We start from the raw sequence: 22,341 nt of genomic DNA on the forward strand, positions 1-22,341 counted from the left end.
CCCCCTATTTTATACAAAAATGGGATCGTAATATAGACAGATCTAGATATATGCAACTTGTATCTTATACTCATTAATATATAACAACAACCCTCTAGGTCAGCATATATAGTTCTAACTCATTTTTTAATAGCTCAATATTTAGTGATGTACAGGAACCAGATTTATGTAATCATTTTCCTATAGAAGATGGACATTGAGGTTGTTTCATGGATTGTTTGCCACTACAAACAATGACATCTTTCTACAAATGTTCTTACATGCTGCTGGCTTTATCTCTGTAGGATAAAGAGTCCCACTGGGGCATGCTAGGTCAAAGGATATGCATATTTTAAAATACTAGATGGAATGCAGATTTCTCAGGTTTGGTTTTGTTTTTAATGAAGTTTAAAAAACAAAGTGACCTTTTAAGAAATACTTCTTTTGTAGGCAGGATTCTTGCTCTTGGCAAACATAAATAACCTGGATGTGTGCCCTTTTTTCCCCTTTCTGTCAAATGAACCCAAGACTGGAAATTCATCTGTAATTCTACACGTAAATACACCCACCTTAGTGCCCTGTTGAAAGATCCTGACCCATTGTCCCAGAAAGGAAGTCCCCAACTCAGAAACCTGCAAACCAAATCTGCTGGGGACTCTGGGATGTCCTCACTAGTGGTGTTCCTGGCCACTACGTGGCCATTTAGGGTCCAGAAACCTGGTGTCTAGCCTCAGCTCGGCCATATATCATTGTGTGATTTTAAACAAATTAGTTGCCACTGGATGCCATAAAGACAGACCATGTTTCGCTTTGCTCAGGGCCAGGACATGGTAAGAACCCAGTGGTAAGTATTGGTTAAAAGAAGTTTGTCTTTCTGGGCTTTGGTTTTCTGGTCTATAAGTTGGAAAGGTTGGGCTACTTTCCAGTTCCAGGGTTCTGTGTTCTTTTACCACAGCTGCTCATTTTTACTTTAGTGCCTTTGTTAGGTCTGAGCAGAACTTGCTCCCCCCTTACCCCTTTCAAAAACCATGGAAGTCTCAGGCTTCCCTCCTGCCAATGCAGGGGACACGGGTTTGAGCCCTGGTCCGGGAAGCTCCCACATGCCACGGAGCAACTAAGCTCGTGTACGACAGCTACTGAGCCTGCACTCTAGAGCCCACGAATCACAACTACTGGGCTCACGTGCCACAACTACTGAAGCCCGCCCGCCTAGAGCCCGTGCTCCGCAACAGGAGAAGCCACCGCCCACGCACCGCAACAAAGAGTAGCCCCCGCTTGCTGCAACTAGAGAAAGCCCGTGCACAGCCAAAAATAATAAATAAATAAATTAAATTAAATAAATTTAAAAGAAACTAAAAAAAATCATGAAGTCTAAAGAAACTGAGCTTGCCTGTCACAATGGCACTTTATATAGTATAGCCAAAGTAGAATCAGGTTGCCAAGTGAACCTTAGTTCATTTACTGTGTAGTACTTCACAAAGACCCAGGCACCCCCTGCCCCTGCCTCACAGCAACTGTTGTGAGATTAGGAGAAAAACAAAATACTAAATAAAGCCAGAGAGCAAAGATTCTTGTAGCTAGACCCTGGAATAAGTGAAGAATTGGGGTGATGGGGGGTAGGGAGCTGTATGTGCCTGTCTTTCAGTCTCTTCACATTCCCAGCTCTGGCTGTTTTGTGTCGTAGAATGTTGGAATTTAGGGCTTCCCTGGTGGCGCAGTGGTTGAGAGTCCGCCTGCCGATGCAGGAGACACGGGTTCGTGCTCCGGTCCGGGAAGATCCCACATGCCGCGGAGCGGCTGGGCCCGTGAGCCATGGTCACTGAGCCTGCGCGTCCGGAGCCTGTGCTCCGCAACGGGAGAGACCACAACAGTGAGAGGCCCGCATACCGCAAAAAAAAAAAAAGAATGTTGGAATTTTAAGGGATCTTAGATCATCCAGAGACATTGATTGACTTTCTACAAAGTGATAAAGTGATAGATAATCCAGATTCCTGACTTCGAATAAAATGCCGTTCCTGCTAATTTGATAGGGTTGGAGTAGGGGGGATTTATTTCTTTTCATTGAGTAGAAGAGATGACCCTGGGCCAGGATCAGCACAGAGCACCACGAGGGGCTGCAAGGTGATGTGGTCCCTCTAACAATGAGTGGGGTAAGGTCACTGATGCCAGAGCTGAGGCTCCCTGTTGCCCTGGCAGGATAGAAGGCATCTCTGCTTTTGGGGACTCCCCTCACAAGATGGCTCTGTGTGCGTGTGCGTGTGTGTGTGTGTGTGCACGTGCACACACACAAACTCAGCCCTAACTGCACCAACGTCCTCCGCGGTCTGTTTCAGCAATGCAAACCTCACAAGAGGCCTGTGTGTGGCAGCAACAGCAAGACCTACCTCAACCACTGCGAGCTGCATAGAGATGCCTGCCTTACTGGATCCAAAATCCAGGTCGATTACGATGGACACTGCAAAGGTAAAGAGTGCTCTCATCACCACATCACAGCTCCAGCTGGGGAGCCATGGAACGGAGCAGTGTGGCCCCCTGGAGTCCTTTCCACCCTGAGCATAGGGCCCAAAGCTGTGGAGACCACCCAGTTGCTTGGAGAGGCATCCCCTTGGTGCTCATGAGCCTGCTGGGTTTGCCCTGGGTGGCCCAGGCCTCTGCCCTGTGCTTCCTGCATCAGATTCCCAATGTGGCTTTCAGTGCTGTCTGGAGATGGATAGTGGGTGGGGAACCACATCAACAGTCAATAATATGGTAGCATTTAACTGAATTCTGTACCTTTTTAGAAAGCAGATAAATTTCACATATCCTATGCTTTTTAAATTTGGGCACCTCTCAGCCCTGATAATATTATACTTCCTCTAATTCACACTCAAACCATTGCTATTATGGTAAGAGGGAAGGGGTCCCAAGCTTGTTGCTACCTAGACACCAGCCGCCTGGCCAGCCTTGAACTTCCTTGGAGAAATAAGAAGCTGTTTCCCACATGTTGGTCTCCATTTCTTTGTCCATAATGATTCTGTATGAATTCTCAAACTCCCAGCAGCACCGCGCCCCCCGCAAGCTAACAGTAGGAGGTGTGAGATCAGGAGGGTAACTCAGTGGCCTCAAAATGTCAAACAAAGCAGGGAAGCAAAGATCCCCAAACGTGGGACCTGGAGGGAGAGGATATAAGGACTCAAGACGAAGTGATGGAAAGATATAAGTGGCCCCCTTAATGTGGGCAGTTTTAATCCTAGCAATACACAGAAATTTCTTTTTTCTTCACTTTGCATTATGCATTTTCTCCTTTTGTCTTGCAGAGAAGAAATCTGTAAGTCCATCTGCCAGCCCAGGTGAGTGCCTGTTTTTTCTACGGTGTGCATCTTAGGGAGGAAATCCCATGTTCCACAATCCCTGCCAAAGCTCACAAGATCTTCAGTGTGTCAGAACTTGTGACCCAGAACTAGTCACTCCTCAACATAGCTCACAAAAGCTGCACAACTGCATTTTTTTGTGCTTGTCACGGGAAGCAGCTGGTTGGGTCAGAATGTTGGCTGTGTTTTCCATTTTTGCTGAGTAATGATTGAACTGCAAGGATGGGAAAGCCACCAAGTCCCTCCTTCAGTGCTCTGTGAGACCTGCGGGTGTCACAGAACAAGGAGAATCAGATAGGACAACTCGTTTTGAAAGGGGTGATTGGAAACGACAGTGAGACTCTTTCCATGGTTTTCTATGAATACAAATTTAAAATTTCCTCATGATTTATAGTTACCAGACTCCTTTAGCATACACTTTTCCTTAGATCCTCACAATAACCTTGTGAAGTAGCTTTTACTATAATTACCTTATAGGTGAGGAAATCTAGGCTCAGAGACGTTAAGTGAATTTCCCTGAGTCACACAGCTAGGAAGTGGCAGAGTGGGGGAAAGTGCCCATAGTTTCATTTCCCTGGCTCAGTGCCCTTTTCACATCCCAACATGTGTTGCCTCCAGGAATTCCCTTTTGCCAAGGCTTTCCCTTCTCTGCTTCCCCATCCACTGGACTCTCAGCCCCACCTGTTGTTGCCATGTGGCTTACAATGAACAGCTCTCCAGAGCAGGGCTTCAACATGCCCTTCCTTGGCCTCATTTTCTGTTGTTCATAATAAAGTATAAAATTTTAAGTGGGAGAAGTTTTTAAGTGAGAGAGACGAAAAGCTATATAGAAAGAATCAGAAATCCAGTGCATAAAGAATTGTAATGTTTTCACTTATTCGTTTATTATTTCAGCTCATTTTTGAGCCAAGAGAGCTGTTCTATTGATTGATTGATTTTTTTTCCCCTCAGCTTCCTAAAGTTAATGAAAATGTCCTTTATTTTTCTTTCTTTTTTCTCGCCTTAGCAACATAATCTCTGTTTCAACATTCTCAAACTTTATATTTTTAGACATGAGCTTGAATCCTGGGTTAGATACTTTCTAGTGTGTACCCTGGGCTGACCCCTCTGTACATGTGTGTGATGATCCTGTTTCCCTGGATTGCTGTGAGAATTCAGTGAGATGACACATGCAGACTCCTGGGCACTGAGTCCCCATGTACGCGGTGCTGGGTGACATTGGGGTCCTCACTGCTCGGCTGACCTCTCTCCCCTTTCCTGCAGTCGTTTGCTATCAGTCCAACCGCGATGAACTCCGGCGTCGCATTATCCAGTGGCTGGAAGCGGAGATCATCCCAGATGGCTGGTTCTCTAAAGGCAGCAACTACAGTGAAATCCTAGACAAGTACTTTAAGGTAAACCAGAGTTGGAGTCAAAGACTGTTCAGCCCGGAGAAAGGGAGTCTTCCTCTTCCATTACCTGATCACATCTTCCCAGACCACAAGGAAACATAAACCTGCCTAGAGTCCCTGAGTTTCTTCACAGATCATTCCATGAAGCTGTGACAGACAGTGGGACTCCAGGAGTCCAGCCTTTGGGATCTAACACACATGGGCTGCTCCCTTTGGGCAATTAAAGCCACAAAGGTCTTGGAGAGCCTGTCCATGAAAAATATGGCCAGGCTGTATCCCCATCCTCCATATGACACCTTGTAGAGCTGCCTGCCAATACCCAGACCCAGGCCACTTCAGCCTCTTTCCCACCCAGTTTGGCTTTTCTCTAAGTCTTTTTTTTTTTTTTTTTTGCGGTACGCGGGCCTCTCACTGCCGTGGCCCCTCCTGTTGCGGAGCACAGGCCCCGGACGCGCAGCCCCAGCGGCCATGGCCCACGGGCCCAGCCGCTCCGAGGCATGTGGCATCTTCCCGGACCGGGGCACAAACCCATGTCCCCTGCATCGGCAGGCGGACTCTCAACCACTGTGCCACCAGGGAAGCCCTTTTCTAAGTCTTTAACTTGACCATCCATGGCCTGCAGAGTTTCTCTTCATCTGAGGAGAGTCAATGGACTGGTGTTTCATGGGTCCAGAATTCTTCATGAACCTAGATATTGCTATTCCCATTGTGTTTAGCTGAAGAAACAGATCGTTCCAGTTGGAGGGAGGAAAGATGCTGCTTTCAAAGAGGAAAACGAGGGAGGGGATAGTATTTAGCAATGAGTAAGGCTGCCATGATGTGGAGATCTTTCAGAGAGCTTGAGACAGTTGCTGGAAGAAGCAGTTAATGGCGCTCTTCCTGCTGACTGATAAGGACATAATCGCACACATAGGTACATCACACTCATAAACATAACACACACAGAAACACAGACGTACATACACCACATACAGAGATGTGCATGCCACACAGAGACACATCCTACACACACGTTCAGGTGCCCGCATTCCCACACCTGCACAAAAGACCCCCTCACTTACAGACACACACATCTCTGGGTAGGTGCCCTTGGAGGCTCATCCCCAGACGGACGCCCTCACATGCCCCCAGGGTGTGTTGCAGGCCTAGCCAGCCCGGACTCGGGGGCAACGCACACACACACAAGGGACTTCTTGGCACCTCTGTGGCCACTGAATGTGGTCAACACCTGCCTAGTCTGTGGCTTCCTCTTTCTAACTGGCATCATGGACCCCACAGATGGAAACATACCAGGTTGGGTTGAAGTAGGATATTGGTCATTTAGGACTTCATTTGCGTTACCGTCCTTAGGTAGAAGTTTCTCTCTGTGACAGAAAGTAAATCTCTCTGGATTCCAAGTGTTTGAGAAGAGAAAGCACAGCCTCTCACTCTGTCTTCTCTCTCAACTACTCCCACATTAGAGAGCCCTGGGGGCAGGGGTGTTTCCTTGTCTACAGAAAGGAGCCAGGAGAGTCAGACAGGAGCAGAAGGTTACTTAAAAGAAAATGATTTTTCCAAAGCCAAGTGAACAGCACCTGCTGGGTCGGTCGTGAGCAGTGACTTTGCCGTGGTCATTATAGCCCAGGAGCCGTGGGGCCCAGGATGCTCTTTCCAGGAGACCTCCTGGGACCTTGTAACCGTTCTGGTGGCCCCTTGATGGTACCCTGCCGTGGGCATCACTGGCAGGTGCTGTTAATTTGATTCTCAAGGACCAGGGCCACACACCCCCTCCACACATCTCCACCTCCTCTGGCAGTAACTCTCTCTAATAGGCTCCCATCTAAACACTGCAAGGCCACTTGAGAAAGTAGCTTTTCTGTAGGGCATTCTCATGCTAACCAAGAAAGCTTACTCCTGACTGACAAACAAATGCTCACTCTTCCCAGTGTCTTCCGAGAAAACAGGGTTTTCACTATCTACTTGTTGATGATTATCAAAGAACCATATGGTGCAATCTTCAAAGGGAGGCTTCTTCCCACTAGGCAGACAGCTGCCTGTTGCTGAGAGATCAGTATCTCACAGAGACTGTTTCTGAACCAGTGAATTGCCCTCTAGCCCAGTCGGCATTCCTTACATCAGAATCAGTTGCAAAACAAATCTAATCGGAATTTGGATAAGACCAGAATCAGACTCTCATCTCAACTGGTGTTTCAGTCACAATTTTTAGACAAAAGCGTAACAGAGTGAAGAGGGGAAGACCGGGTAGAAAGAGCCTTTTATGACCGTGTCACACACACACACACCCTGAATTCCTGGTGGCCAGGGCTGAAATTGGAGCCAGGGTATAAGTATAGTGACCAGAGATCTGAGACCTTTTCCTAGGAATTAGGATGAGAATGATAACTAGGGATTAAGCAAAGGCCTACAGGGTTGTTTTATACGTACCCGTCATACATACCACGGAAAGATTTACAACCTTAGTGTAGAATGCACATGACACATGAGTCATGCAAGGAGAGTCAGTCAGTAGCTGTATCTTTCCCTTCCACCTGGTCAGACTTTTCTTCCAGAATCCCTTCCACCGCCTGGGAGCCACTTTGAAAGTAACATGGGGGTGCAGACTATTTCCCAGGGTAGCAATATGAGGCAGCCTAGGGAAAGAATTTTGAAAAAAAATTTTTTTCCACTAGAACTATTTAGGAGAGCAGCAGTTATCCAACTTGGACTTTGATCAGAGCCTTGAAATTGCCACTCTCCTCCTGCGGCTGGGGCCTGGGCATCCTGAATTGTCCCAGATGGCTAAGGTCTCAGTTTAGCATCTTGCCAAAGGGAGGACAGTACTGAGCTCACTACACCCTTGCCTTGTGCTCATGGGGTGTGAGCTGGGTCATGAGGACAGGCTGCACCATCTACAGTGTAGCCTGCAGCATAGGGTGGAGGGGTAGGGGGCTTGCACCACCTCCAAGGGGAGGTTATCAATGCAAATAACATGCAGTGGCCTTTGCCTTTGACTTCTCACTGATGAGTTCAGCTAGGTGTACCAGTGTGAGAAGTAAGCACTGAGAGCAGGCCAGGGAGGCTGGAATTCAAGCAGCAAGAAATGGTCCTGTGATTCCCAAAGTGAGCTCTGAGGGTCACCTGCACCATTGTTCCCAAGCAGCTTGTTAGAAATACACATCCTGGGCTCCGACACAGATTCTGATTCACAAGTTTCTTCCATGATCATTAGGGTTTGAGAACATGGAGTGGTGGAGTGAAGTCAAGAATGTCTGGAACAGGGTCAGGGATGCGGCTACAGAGACCTCTTAAGCACCCCCAGGCTCCTTGGACACTGCAGGCCTAGGTTCAGGCTGCCATCCTGAGCAGGGTCTAGGATTGAAAGGCCCTCAGTGACCTCTGCCCAGACACTTTGACTCTCTCATCTTGGGGCACAGGTGCCTTCCTTCTCTGGGTGCCCCAGGGCTTTGAACCTTTTTTGCTCAAAGGGCAGAGCAGGGTTGGACAGTGTCAAGAACAAGATGAACCAGAGATGGGTCAAGCTGAATGGGGGAATGATAGAGCTGGGGTTTTACAAAACATTCCTGAAAGATCACTTTGTCCCCTTTCTAGAACTTTGATAATGGTGACTCTCGCTTGGACTCCAGCGAATTTTTGAAATTTGTGGAGCAAAATGAAACCGCCATCAACATCACTACCTATGCAGACCAGGGGAACAACAAGCTGCTTAGGTGAGTGGAGTGAGCGGGTAAGGGAGAGGTCCACGAGGGAAGGCTGGATAAGAGAAGAGCTTTGAACCCCTTCCTACCTGCAAAGGAGCCACCAGTGTCAAAGTCGATGTGAAGTAAAAAGCAAAATAGGGATTCTGTCCTTGTCTCTTCTGTGAACGTTATGATATCGGATCAAGTAGTTACTGTTTTTGGCCAGAAATTGCAAGGAATGGAAGAATGTAATTTTAAAATAAATGATCACATCAGACCAAAGTTGTTTCTGAGTGTCATGGGTGATGTTTTAATGTTTAATTTTCTTAAGGAATTACTTTAATGTTCTATTTAACCATAGGTCTAAAATAGCTTTAGTTCTGATTTTAAGATAACCAGTGCTATTTCATGTAAAGAACTCTAATTGTTACAAATGTAAGCACGTTCCTCTCCTTTTCTGGTATTATTCCAGAGTAAATATTAATAAAAATTAACCCCTAAGAAACTTCTGGTGTGGTTCCAGTATACTGGTAAGAATTAAAAATAGGAAAAGCACCTATTTGTTCAAAAGATTTCAAAGCATGAAACCCAGATTCTAGGATTCTTTCCTAATAATAGCCCATGACCTTAAAGTATAATATCTGTAAATCCTTCATATTTTGATAACCTGAAATGAGGTAATATTTTACAAGTTCAACATCTGATCCCCATAATATCCCAGTGAAGGAGGGCTCCTCGTTCCCATTTTACAGATGAGAAAACAGGTGCGGGAAGGTTGAATAACTAGCCCAAGGCCATTTGGGTTGTAAGTGGTTGAGCCAGGACTCAAATCCAGGCCAAGGGGAGACGGAGGGAGCTGGAGTTCTAGAAAACTTTTCTGAAAGATCTCTTTGCAGAAGGGTGATAGTGGTGATGCTGGCTTCAACTCATGTTCTTTCAAATCACACATGCATTTCATATCATCTGTTCCTACCACTTCTGTTTGATTTTTCTAGTTGGGTTGACTTGACATGCATAGCATGGGGAAAGGCAACTGCTAGTGGAAGGTATGCAGGTGGTGAAACATTTGCCAATCCAAGTGGACAAAACCATCCAGGAAACTTTAGTCATCTTGGGCATATCTGAACAGCTTGAGTGATCTGACATCCCATATAATAAACTAAAGGTTGGATGCTTACAGGAGTCGGGTTGCATAATGGTTGTAGGAGGTCAGTGTAGAAATGTTCTCTTTAAATAGTCCCCTTGGCCGCCTGCGGAGGCCTAGGTCTGTGTAATCCTGATGCTTAATTCCTTTCTTTGGGACTGAAGCTGAGGTCTTGCTGACACGTTTCTCCTGTGTTTCATTTCAGAGGACTCTGTATCGATGCTCTCATTGAACTGTCTGATGAAAATGCTGACTGGAAACTCAGCTTCCAAGAGTTCCTCAAGTGTCTCAATCCAGCCTTCAACCCTCCAGAGAAGAGTATGCCTAACCTAAGAAATAGGGAGGGGGTTGTAGGGAGTGGGGACATTTAGAGGGGGCCAAGATAGAGGGGATCGTGGAACTCTGCAGAGCTTACTAAGAAAATTCCCTTCCACGATTCTAGACTGGGCGCCAGCCCAGCATCTCCGAGCTGAGATTCAGGTCCAAAAATCTTCAGGTTGTTGGTGGCGTTTGCTCAGATATGGTGCCTCTGAGGGACAAGCAGGTCTTGTCTGGGAAACGGGTAACATGCACAGACTATAGCCAAGATGTCCTGTTCCACCCTCGCCCTAAACTCTTGCCTCTTATTTCTGGTCCCACAGAGTGTGCTCTGGAGGACGAAACATATGCTGATGGAGCTGAGACCGAGGTGGACTGTAACCGCTGTGTGTGTGCCTGTGGAAACTGGGTCTGCACAGCCATGACCTGTGATGGTGAGCTGTGCACCTCACGCAGAAAGAAGGGACGGCACGGAGACAACTTCCGTCGTGAAATCACCATGAGAGAAGTCAGAGTGGGGATGGTGGGGAAGAGTGCAGTGGCTGGGTCCCAGCAAGGAAACTGGGGAGCAAGAGACTGGCTCATACTTGTAATGTCAGAGCTCTCAGGGGGCAGCATTGAGGGCAAAGCACTTATGCCAGATGCATTATGTTGGAAAGTTACTCCAAAGGTTTGGAACAAGAGAGGTTCGAGACCCAGGACAAGATCAAATGTTGATAAGAGATTAGAATGGTAATAATAATAAAGAAAGCAAATGCATAAGAGTGAGAAGTACATGCATTTCTTCTAAGCACTTTACATATTAACCCACTTAATCCTTATGACAGCTTAGGAAATCCTATATGTCAAAGACTTAGGTGGTTGGAAGACAAAATGACTCTTGCTTGCCATCCATGCCAAGCAGGAAAAGGAGGCATGTTCATACACATGTTTGAATTAACAGCATTGGGTCCCCCAAAAAAGAGAAAGTTGAGATAGTTGAGATATGAGCAGGGTGGGTTGGGAGATAGAGATGTCAGGGAGAGTTTGGGGAGGAGGGGGCCGTGCACAAGCCAGCATCACCACTATCACCCTTCTACAAAGAGATGTTTCAGAAAAGTTTTCTAGAACCCCAGCTCCATCCGTCTCCCCTTGGCCTGGATTTGGACCCTGGCCCAGTCACTTACTACCCACGCACATTACTTTGGAGGTGTCCATTGCACTGGGACACTTTATAGTTAGAAAAATGTGGGTAATTCACCTCACCTTCCATATGGTAAATGGGAAATGAAATTGAGAGCCTAAAAGGTAGATATTAGTGGCGATCCCTAACTGGCCTCCCTCAGCCACCACTGCTCTGAGCCTTGGTTCTTCTTACAGGAAAGAATCAGAAGGGGGCCCAGACCCATACAGAGGAGGAAATGACCAGATATGTGGAGGAGCTCCAAAAGCACCAGGTGAGTTGCAGCCTCCACGCTGGTTCAGGTATCCCTGTTGCCACCAGGCCCTTCCACCACTCAGACACTGCCTAACTCCCCAGGTGACCAAGGAGATGTGCTCTGTCCCATACATTAGGTCCCGAATGATATACCTGTATACCTGTATTACGCAAACCATGATACATATAGCTCCCTGACGGAGTCCTCGTGGGGCCAGTATGCCCCAACAGATGTAGGTTACAACTTGGTAAATTGCTTTATAAGTTAGAATCAGCTGAGTGGTGGTTTGCAAATGTGTTGGAAGTGGTTTGCAAATGAGCATAGTCTAAAAAACCTCCTATTTCTTTTCACCACCAGTGCCCAGACCCAAAGACTGTGAGCCCCTTGAGGGCAGGCTCTATGACTTGCTCACCATTGTAGCCCTGCATTTAGCACAGGGTCTGGTGTACAGTTGGCTCTCAATGAGCATGAAATTAGTGGATTTGGGCCACAGCAGAAAGGATTTAAGTTAAATGCCAAGCTAGCTAGAACATAGCCTGGAAACTTAGAGATTCTGCTTCCTAGAGACTTGAGAAAATAATAAATCAGTATTCTATGTCATTAAGTTGAAGGCCTTCTTGGGGAAAAGGTTCTTAGCAGAATAGTGATCCACTGACATATTTTTCTGAGGGCCTAGGGAGAAAACATGGATATGCTGGACTTCTGGGCCTGTCTTTCCACTGGTTTACCTGTAGTTTTAACAGAGGATGTTGCTCCTTGAATCATCTGTCTGTAAACTGGGTCTGGTAATATGACATATATGCCTTCTCTCTGACATATAAGTTTTTAAGGAATATAATGGTCACAAGAACTATTGACATGAAATATTTGAATTGAAAATCAAGAATTATTAGTATTAATAATAAATTCTCATATTTATTGATGCTTTTTCATATGCATTGTCATTATTGTCACTGATAGTGTAGAAACTTCATGTCTTTTTTTTAAACAAATGCAGAACCTCCTAGCCCTTTGTTTTTCCATATTTCAGCAGCCTTGTCACTGCTGAAATATCATTATTGTCATTATTGTCACTGATAGTGTAGAAACCTCATGTCATTTTTTAAAACAAATGCAGAAGCTCCTAGCCCTTTGTTTTTCCATATTTCAGCAGCCTTGAGCCTCCAGATGAGTATAAACCCTTAAAAGCAAAAAGAACTTAATAGGAATTCCTTTCATCTCTAGGGTGGAGAAATGATCAGAGTAGACAGTGGGGAGTGAATGATAATAGCTAACATTTTTTAGCGTCTCTGTTTTATGTGAGTTGCCTCGGAAGCAGACGCCAAGGCAAGGACTCAAGTACAAATAGTTTATTTGGGAGGCAGTCCCAGGAAACACCAGAAGGGGAGTTGGGAAGAGAGCCCATGAAGGGAAGGAAACAATAAAGAGTGCGTATCCAGGCATGTTACCACTAGGAGCAAGTGGAGCTTAGTCCTGTTGCAGAACTCCAGGAATAGTTACTGTGCGCAACGGAGCAGGGAGCTGGGCTATGCCTGTATGAACTCCCATCAGCCAATGGCTGAGAGCAGCCACCGGCAAACATGAATTCCCTGGCATTTCTGCCCTGTCGGCATGTGTGGGCAGAGCAGGCTCCAGCAGCCAGAGAAAACCTCAGGCAAAGAGATGCAGCTGCTGGCAGTAAGAAGCCAGGCCAGTGTACTGAAACGTTAAAGGCACGGGCTATGGATGGGGCACCGACAGTGTGTACTAGATGCCAGACACTTGTTTTTTATTCCCTATTTAATTTTTTTATTGAGATGTAATTCACATACCATAAAACTCACCCTTTTAAAGTATACAATCCAATGGTTTTTAATATATTCACAAGATTGTCAACCATCACCACTGTCTAATTCCAGAGCATTTTCATCTTCCCTAAAAGAAACCCCATACCCATTTGAAGTCACTTACATTCTCCCCTCCCCCAGCCCCTGGCAGCCACTAATCTACTTTCTATTTCTATAGATTTGCCTATTATGGACACATATAAATGGAATCATATGATATATGGCATTTTCTGTCTGACTTTTTTCATTTAGTGTAACGTTTTCAAGGTTTATCCTTGTTGTAGCATGAATCAGGACTTCATTCCTTTTTATGGCGAAATAACATTTCATGGTGTGGATATACCACGTTTTATATATCCATTCATCAGTTGATGTATATTTAGGTTGTTTCTACTTTTTGGCTATGATAAACAATACTGCTATGAACATTCTTCTACCGGTTTCTGTGTGGACTTGTTTTCAGTTCTATTGGGTATATACCTAGGAGTGAGATTTGCTGGATCATATGGAAACTTTGTGTTTAATCTTTTGAGGAACTTCCAGACCGTTTTCCAAAGTGACTGTACTATTTTATATCCTCACCAGCACTATTCCAATTCCTCCACAAACTCACCAACATTTGTCATGGTCGTTATTTTTTATTAGCCATCCTAGTGGGTGTGAAGTGGCATCTCATTGTAGTTTTGATTTTCATCTCCCTAATGACTAAAGATGTTGAGCATCTTCTCATGTGCTTTTTGGCTATAAGTAAGAATGTCTTCTTTGGAGAAATGGGCTACTGGTATAAGAGGTAGTACTCATTTTGTAGTTGAAGACATTGAGACAGAAGATTTCATAATATGCCCAAAGTCCCCCAGAAAGTCACACAGCCATGATTCAAGCTCAGGCAATTTGCCTCCAGAGCCTGTTGCTCTTTTTTTTTTTTGTGTGTGTGTGTGTGTGTGTGTTTGTTTTTTGGGCTGCATTAGGTCTTCGTTGCTGCCTGCGGGCTTTCTCTAGTTGCAGTGAGCGAGGGCTACTCTTCGTTGCGGTGCGCAGGCTTCTCAGGGCTTCTCATCGCAGTGGATTCTCTTGTTGCAGAGCATGGGCTTCAGTAGTTGTGGCACGTGGGCTTAGTAGTGGCTCATGGGCTTAGTTGCTCCGCAGCATGTGGGATCTTGCTGGACCAGGGCTCAAACCCATGTCCCCTGAGTTGGCAGATGGATTCTTAACCACTGCACCACCAGGGAAGTCCCGAGCCTGTTGCTCTTAATGCTTCTCCCAACTTGGATTCAGAACATTTTGTAGCACCTCCATTTAGCATCCTTTTCTTCATTTTCTTCATTTCTTCGTGAATATAATAATGTCTGACGTTATTGTTTCATAGGAGTTTAAATGGGGTCAGCTCTTAATTTAGCAACAGTCCCTATACAGCCGTGTCACGAGTAAGACATGATCCTTGTCCTCAAGTTGTTCATCATCCACAGAGGAGATAGACAAGCAAACAGAACTCGGCATAAGCATGTATCTGTCATGCTATGTAAAGTCTTGAAGACTAGATAAATGCCAATATTTTTTTTTATTCCATAACGCTTATTTTCTCTTGCTTCTCAAAGGAAACAGCTGAAAAGACCAAGAGAGTGAGCACCAAAGAGATCTAATGAGGAGGCATCTGGGAAAGGTGTCCAGAGCCTGGCACCTTCTCTTCCACTTCAGCGCTGGGTCCAGTATACGCAAGTGTCTGCTACAATCGCCAAATCACCAGTATTTGCTTGTATAGCAATGAGTTTTATTTTGTCTATTTGTTTTGCAGTAAAGGAAATGGGGGTGGCTGGCTAGGAGGGGAAGGGCCATAGCCTTCATTTCTAGGAGTACTTTGAGAGAAACTGTAAATGGTGCTCGGGGGCTGGAGGGAAACTGCATCGGTGTTGGGAGAGTGTACCCAGATCTGGAACACTTCTGAGTCTACCACAGCTGTGAACATGCTGCAGGGGGTGCAGGCAGTGAGAAAGAGCTTAGCAGGCTGTCCCCAGAGGAGGGATTTGGGAAGCTCAGTGGAGAAGACTGCATTTGGCTTCCAGCCCTTCCTGCTGCCATCAGCATAACAGACCTCTAGCATCTGTGCTTCTCCTCATGGCCCCAGCCACTGGCTCTAGATACACGGCCATCCTCCTAGTTACCCAGTGTCTGGGAGGGTGCACCCAAATGATGCAGATACTTGTAGACTTTGAGCCCCTTAGAGACCTAACCAAATTTTTAAAATACTTTTTACCAAAGGTGCTATTTTTCTGTAAACTTTTTTGGCAAGTTGATTTCATTCTTCAGTTATTATCATTATATTATTGTTGTTGTTGTTTAATATTTTATTTTCTTCACTAGAAATTAAGCTTTTGTAATTATTTTTCATTAGTCCTGCCATTTCAGAGGTGGGAGAGTTTGGGGTTCTTCCTTGTGCAGGGACTGCTATCACCCGGACTCCCCCCAGCCCTGCCACATACTAGATGCAGCCCAGAGTTTGCCCCCTGGCTTCCAGTGGGTCAGCAGTCTGTCAGAGGAGCAGGGAGTACCTCAGACAGCAGCCAGGAGAAGTGTCTCCATACAAAGCTTTTAAGATCCAAAAAGCTAATTTGTTTTCATTCATTCTCATAGATCCATGCAGATCAGTATTCCAAAGGATTGAGACCAGTGCAGCTAAGCAAGGCTTAGATGTCCCAGCCTATCAATATGCTCACTGATCCTCCACTAACTAGGAGAGTGACTCTGTCCCTGTCTCTTCCTATTTCTGGGCCTCAGTTTCCTCAGCAGGTAGGAATGCATTAAACTTTTGACTTGAGAAATTGTAAATTCTGTGGTTCTGATAATTGGTCCAGAAGGAGACAATGTGATTTTCCTCCTTCTGCTTAAGATAAATGAAACCTTGTCGTTATATAAGAGTCAGACAGCCAAAAACAAGCTGACCAAATCTGACCTCGGTCTGAATGGCCCCACGGGTTGTGCTGTGATGTAGAGCCTTCTGGTAAAGCCTGCCCAGGAAGAGAGTGGGAAAGAGAACCACTTCACTTTGTCTTCACTTTTGCATGTCATCTTTAACCTTCGTGGGAACAGAAATGGCTTTCCCTTTAGAGATGAGGATGAAAGAAGGTTTCACATTTCGAGAGGGAAAAAAATGGACATTGAATCTTAAAACTGTGACTGGGGAGAAGTCAGTCATTCCTGTGTCTTTCGGCCTCTGTGATAATTAACTCCACTCAATATAATGTTTAGGATGCATTTGGAATAACAAAATTAAAAACTTGACATAAGATCTCATTTTCAGAAAGCAGATTACAGACCACCAAAGGGAAATGATGTAGACTGTACTGCACAGGCAACTCTGAGACAGTTGTGCTGAAAATGGAATTCCTTCTAAACAGGTTTCCTTTTTCTCCTTTGAAAACATTCCACTTTGTTTAGAATTCTGAGCTTTTGTAAATCATCCCACTTAAAAGCTGTCTTCCAACCCAACTTGTGTGGTCTGAAATGTACCTCCCTGTCAAAGTGCCTTGGAGAACTCCCAACAGCACGCCTTGATCAAGATTTGCCAGCCCTTGGACACTATGGAAGAGAGGGCAGGAGTACCAGTCTGTTTAAAGCAAGAAGGCAGAGTGTCTCCTCACCAGTTACATTTAGGTCAGTGGTTGCTATCCAAGACGACCCTCCCCTGCAACATTGAATTCCCAAGAGCAAAATCTGCATTCCTCCTGTAAATAGGGAAGCTACTGTCTGCACCACAGGATCATGTGATCTGACAATCATTCACGGAAAGCTGCTAAATAGCCTAGTCTGGGGAGTCTTGCGTGAAGCTTTGCATGGAGCAAATAAACAGGATTCAATTGGGTTCTGTTCCTCCAGCTTTCTAAAAGCACAGGGCTTAGACTGCAAGCTTCCTTGGGCTTTTTCTGTGTGTGTATGGTTTTTATAAACATATTACAGCATCTGTTAAGATTCAGTGTCCATGGAAACCTTCTCACATGCCATGACTCTGGACTCCATCACTGCTTTTGGAAAGCAGGGCTCCTCCACCTGCTAATAAGCCCATGTGGACCAGTCTGAATGTCTTCCCTTTATACGTGTGTTTTTAAACAGTCAAATTCCAAGAAGCAATTTGGACAGGTTTCTGTTGCCTGTGTATTTGTGAAATGTATTTGTATTTAGTAGGCTTCCTTATTGCATTTAACTTGTTTTTTGTTAACTCTTGATTTTTTTTTTTTGGATACTATTGATAAATAAAGAAATTAAAATAATAGTTGTATTGTTTTCTTTCCCCCAAATTAAGGCCAAATAAAGTTGCAAGAACATTAACCATTTACCTCATAAAAGTAGATTTGAGTTTCAGGAGGCTTAAAAGAGGCCTGAAAAGTTTCTCCTGATCTTGGGACTGCAGCTGCAGGGGGAAAGGTTTACTCAAGGACTGATAGAACAAGTTTATTTAAAAGAATCACCAATGGTGGGTCTGCGTAGGAAGTAATGAGAAGTCAGGGAACAGTATTGGGTAGAGGTTAAACTAAATGACTCCAAAAACTGCCATGGACCTTATGAGACTGAATGGCATCGGGTGAGGCTGGCTGCAGGTAAACCTGTATGAGAAGCCAAACAAACCTGGGAAGGTGGCACAGGGAGCATGTGAAGATCTGGTAGGATAATCTTAGTGGCTGTTTACCAGGTACACGTGTATACCATAGGGATAAGCATTTCCAAGTGGACTGAATGTTGGCTAGTTAAGACCCTCTGCTTTGCTCTATCTTGGAGATACATGACCAATACTAGTTCTCCATCTCCCTGTCCAAGTGATTCTTACAGATATCATGTACTCCCCACCAGCAATAATTAATTCTGTCTTCCAAGAGAACTCATTACAGTTGGTTTAAGCTTTCTTAATTTTAGTCATAATGTATAGAAGTCTTGCTTCTCTCAAATTATAGCCAGGTCACCTTGATTGGATTTGGAGTATTATTCAAATGCTAATCAGATATTAAAATGTCATCTCTGGTTGTGTTATTGCTACAAATTACTGATCTCATTAATCACCGTTTGATTCTTTAAACTTTCATTCTCAGAATTCTTAAACCCAATTTGAAGGGTACCTTGTCCACAACCACTTTTAAATGCTGGCTGGCCTCTCCCAACCTTCTACCATGCTCTGGGAGCACTTCTCCTGCTATTACAGTATGCATGTGTTCAGGAAATGAAAATGAATTAAAAGAGCCTGAAAGAAACATAATTTAGAAGGTAAGTTTCCTATAATCAAAATGTAACATTATGAGCTCTGTAAATTAGAACAAATTACTGTGATTAACTTTAGTTTTGGAGTGCCTGTGTCAAGTCCCCAACAGTCCTCCTAAATTACTTCTGAAATAAGGGGGAGGAGGGAGTAAAAAAAGTCTATTGAACGAGTAGATCTAAGCAGATGTCCTCAGAGCCCTGGAGTAAATGTAGCATAGGTGGAAGACATGAAGAACGTAAACCCTGGGCTACTGCTGCTGAAGGCTGATTCATGAAGTAACTAGGAAGTATCATGTTGCTGTCTGAATGAGAGGTCTTCCTGTCAATAGGAGTTCACTTTTTAAAATTATTTAACACATTTCTTATTGATAAACTAATACATGCACATGGTAAAAGAAAAAATTCAAATTGTATCAAAGAAAATACAGTGAAAAAAATTCATCCTCTTAGAGGGTGTGTACACTTATAAATTTGCTTATAATTGCCATTTGTCCTTCAAAGAGGTTGCATGCATTTACCTACAATTGCACCAAAAATACATACACTGAGCATATCTATTTTCCCAAACTTTGCAAGCACTGTGTCTTCAAACTTTGGGGTGTCTAACAGAGGAAAAATGGTAACTCATTGACTTATTTTTAATTATTTTATTATTCCTTATGTGAGATTGAGCATCTTTTCGTGAATTATTGGTCCTTGTTCTTTTCTTCCATTACCTTTGTTCATTTTCTGTTGGTTGCTGGCCTTTGCTTACTGGTTTATAATAGTTCTTCATGTATTATTATTAGCCCTTTGTCATGAGGGTGGCAAGATCTGGCGGTAGTGGACCAGATAGAAGGCTACTTCAGGAATGAGGTGAGAAATAATGGTGACTTGAATTTTAAGATAATGGCAGTGGGGATTAATAGAAGGTTAATGAGGTAACATTGACAAGAGCTGGCTAATGACTAGCTGTGGGAGTTAAGGAGGAGGTAATGGTCATGAATGACCCTAAGGTTCCAGCTTGGATGACTTGGTAGATAATGGTGCCATCTTCTAGCGTTGGTAAGAGAGCAGGAGAAACCAGTTGGCTGGGGAAAGGAGGAAGGAATGGGAGGTGATGAATTCAGTTTTTCACAGGTTGAATCTGAGTTTGGAGGTATGAGTAGTTGGATAGGAAGGTTTTGGAAGAGATCTGGGCTGGAGATAAAGATCTTGGAATAGACAGTATGGAGATAGTGTTCCTTTGTGTAGACAAGATGGCCTATGGAGAATATATCAAGTGAGAAAAAAAAGAAAATGTTGAGTTGGGAAGGTCCATAATAAAGACAGAGAACCCTTTTGAGAAACTCTGGGTACGTGTATTTCTCCTGCTTCCTTGTGGCATCGTTAACAAACAGTGTACACAGAAAAATGGTACAATGGGTTGGATTCATAGATGAAAACATAGCATGTAGAGAGTTCAGATGGGAAATGGTACCATGGATTCTATAGAGAGGTCAAAACTGAGAAGGAAACACCATGAATGTATGGAATGGAGTAACACAACTTGCTGGAAAACGGGTTAAATGAATTTAGGAGAAAGGAACAGGAAATGCACCCTGATCATGATCACTGTAATGCACAGGTCTTAACTGACCTGATGTGGTCAGATAAGAAACTTAGGAAACTTGACAGTGTTAGGGTCTGTAAAAATAATATATTGCCAGGAAAATAGGAGGCAAGATGGTTAATGGATAAGAATAAAATATTTAACCAGGAAACCTGTATAAAATTGTCAAGAGGATGATGAAAGGAAATTTCTGCCGCCAAAAGAGAAGGGACTTTATCCTTCTAGTGCCTTGCCTCATTTTAAATTATATAAGTTAGCAGAATTTGTCATTTTCCAAGGAGCAGTGACAACTCAAAACAAAATGCTTGCTCCAAAATCCTTCCACTAGACTCCATAGTTAAAGCTGGCAGCCAGTAATATTTATAACTTTATATATTCTTTGTCTTTCATAAATACCATTCTTAGTTTCATGTTTCAACTTCTTTCTAATTTATCTGTATCATAACATTGTTCTTATTGTGACTGATAACTTACTGAGAGACGATATCATGTAATGTTTAACAACCAGGCTTCCTGAGTTTATATCCTCGTTCTGCCTCTGCCCTTTATATTCCAGGAGTTATTTAATCTCTCTGTGTCTCAGTTTCCTTTTTTTTTTTTTTAAATTTTTTTGGCTTCATCGGGTCTTAGTTGTGGCACGTGGGATATTCGTTGAGGCATGTGGGATCTTTTGTTGCGGCACACAGGTTCTTCATTGCGGCACACACTCTTCTCTCGAGTTGTGGCGTGCGGCTTTTCTCTCTGTAGTTGTGGCGTGCGGCTTTTCTCTTTCGAGTTGTGGCGTGAGGCTTTTCTCTCTGTAGTTGTGGCGTGCGGGTTTTCTCTCTGTAGTTGTGGCGTGCAGGTTTTCTCTCTCTAGTTGTGGTGTGCGGGCTCTGTAGTTTGTGGCACACGGGCTCTCTAGTTGAGGAGCGTGGGCTCAGTAGTTGTGGCGCATGGGCTTAGTTGCCCCGTGGCATGTGGGATCTTAGTTCCCTGACCAGGGATCAAACCCACCTCCCCTGCATTAGAAGGCAGATTCTTTACCACTGGACCACCAGGGAAGTCCCTCAGTTTCCTCTTTAAAGTGGCATAACAAGAGTACCTACCTCATTTTGTTCTTTTTTCGAGGATTCAATGAGCTAATGTATATAATTTTTTCAAATAGTCTCTGGCACGTAGAAAGTGCTGTGTAAATGTCAAATTATCACCAATTATTTTCTATTATACATTCTTATAATTCTCACAATGACTTGGTGAAAAAGATATTTTACAGATAAGGAACAGACAGTTTGTAAAGTTTAAGGAATTTATGTAATACCACACAATTTGCAAAGAACAGAGTGAGGATTCAAACCTGGGTCCCTCTCATACTCATTCTACTTTGCCACCGTCTTTCCCTTTATTTTAAAAATTATTACATCCACATGAGCCATTAATTCCTCATTCGTGTTCTCTAATTATGTAACTGCTGAGCATGTATAAGCAATTAATAAGTTTCTTCAATTAGTTCTAATAACTGTCTGCACGTCTTCTCACTCTTAAGTGAGTGCGGATCAGGCCGGGCCTCTGAAGTTCCCCGAGGCGTGATCCACAATCCAACTTGGTTTCCCCAGAAACGATGCATCCAGGAGTCATGCCAGCCAGTGTGGGACCCCAGCAACCTCCAGCATACACCTCAGAGGTTTGGCCCAGTAAACCTCTCTGAGATGCCTTCTTTTTGTGACATTCTATGTGGACGTTTTAGAAGCAGATGTATGTCTTATCTCCATCAAAATTATTTTATCACCTGAGTCCAGTAGTTCAAAAAATTGGGGTTTTAACCCAATTAAAATCTCTGGTTCCTGGATGATTTTCTGAATTCCCTTTTCTCTTACATGCCTTTTTCTCCTCTCTCCCATAACCTAAGCTTGATTCCTACAAGGCCCGGGACAGATATCACCCCCACCCCCTTCCAAAAGGAACAAAGGAGGAGATTCTGTACAGAAAGTATAGAGATAGGAGAGATTTGGAAGGTGAGTTTTAGGAATAACAAAGACTCTGAAATCAGTTGGGCAAATCAGAAACGTTCAAGAGTGAGTCTCACCTTCTTTGACTTTCCAAGCTTTCCATAGCCTTTGCTCAGTTATGCTATGTAAAAGAAGGCTTTTACAGATATAGTGATTCCCATTCATAATCAGTTTCAGGAAGATGTCTCTCTCAACTTCGTATCAGCAAAGTGCCCATGTAATAATATTGATACCAAAACCCAAAAAATCTGGCTTAGAGAAATCCTGCTCTGCCCTGAAGTCTCCAACAAATCGTCTGTCACTGCAGCACCACATCAATGAAACATACACAGAGTAGAAAGTTCATCAGGTTTTTGGTCATCTTTCATCTCACAGTAAAGATTTTAAAATTTTATTCAGAGAACTTAACATATGAGAG

The 22,341-nt window shown here is 44.0% G+C and overlaps 1 protein-coding gene across 1 annotated transcript in view; it reads left to right on the top strand.

The window, feature by feature from the left end:
• Positions 1-17,365, top strand: part of FSTL1 (follistatin like 1) — a 51,074-nt gene extending 33,709 nt beyond the window's left edge. Inside the window, exons 4-11 of the mRNA XM_082654121.1 lie at positions 2,313-2,442; positions 3,276-3,308; positions 4,593-4,723; positions 8,309-8,427; positions 9,747-9,859; positions 10,183-10,293; positions 11,219-11,295; positions 14,699-17,365. Of these exons, the coding sequence (XP_082510247.1) occupies positions 2,313-2,442; positions 3,276-3,308; positions 4,593-4,723; positions 8,309-8,427; positions 9,747-9,859; positions 10,183-10,293; positions 11,219-11,295; positions 14,699-14,743 (759 nt within the window). The 3' untranslated portion in view covers positions 14,744-17,365. The remainder of the gene's footprint in view (positions 1-2,312; positions 2,443-3,275; positions 3,309-4,592; positions 4,724-8,308; positions 8,428-9,746; positions 9,860-10,182; positions 10,294-11,218; positions 11,296-14,698) is intronic.
• Positions 17,366-22,341: the final 4,976 nt, after the last annotated feature.

This window comes from Grampus griseus, assembly GCF_964374135.1.
Source record: "Grampus griseus genome assembly, chromosome: 5".
In the NCBI taxonomy this organism is placed as follows: Eukaryota; Metazoa; Chordata; class Mammalia; order Artiodactyla; family Delphinidae; genus Grampus; species Grampus griseus.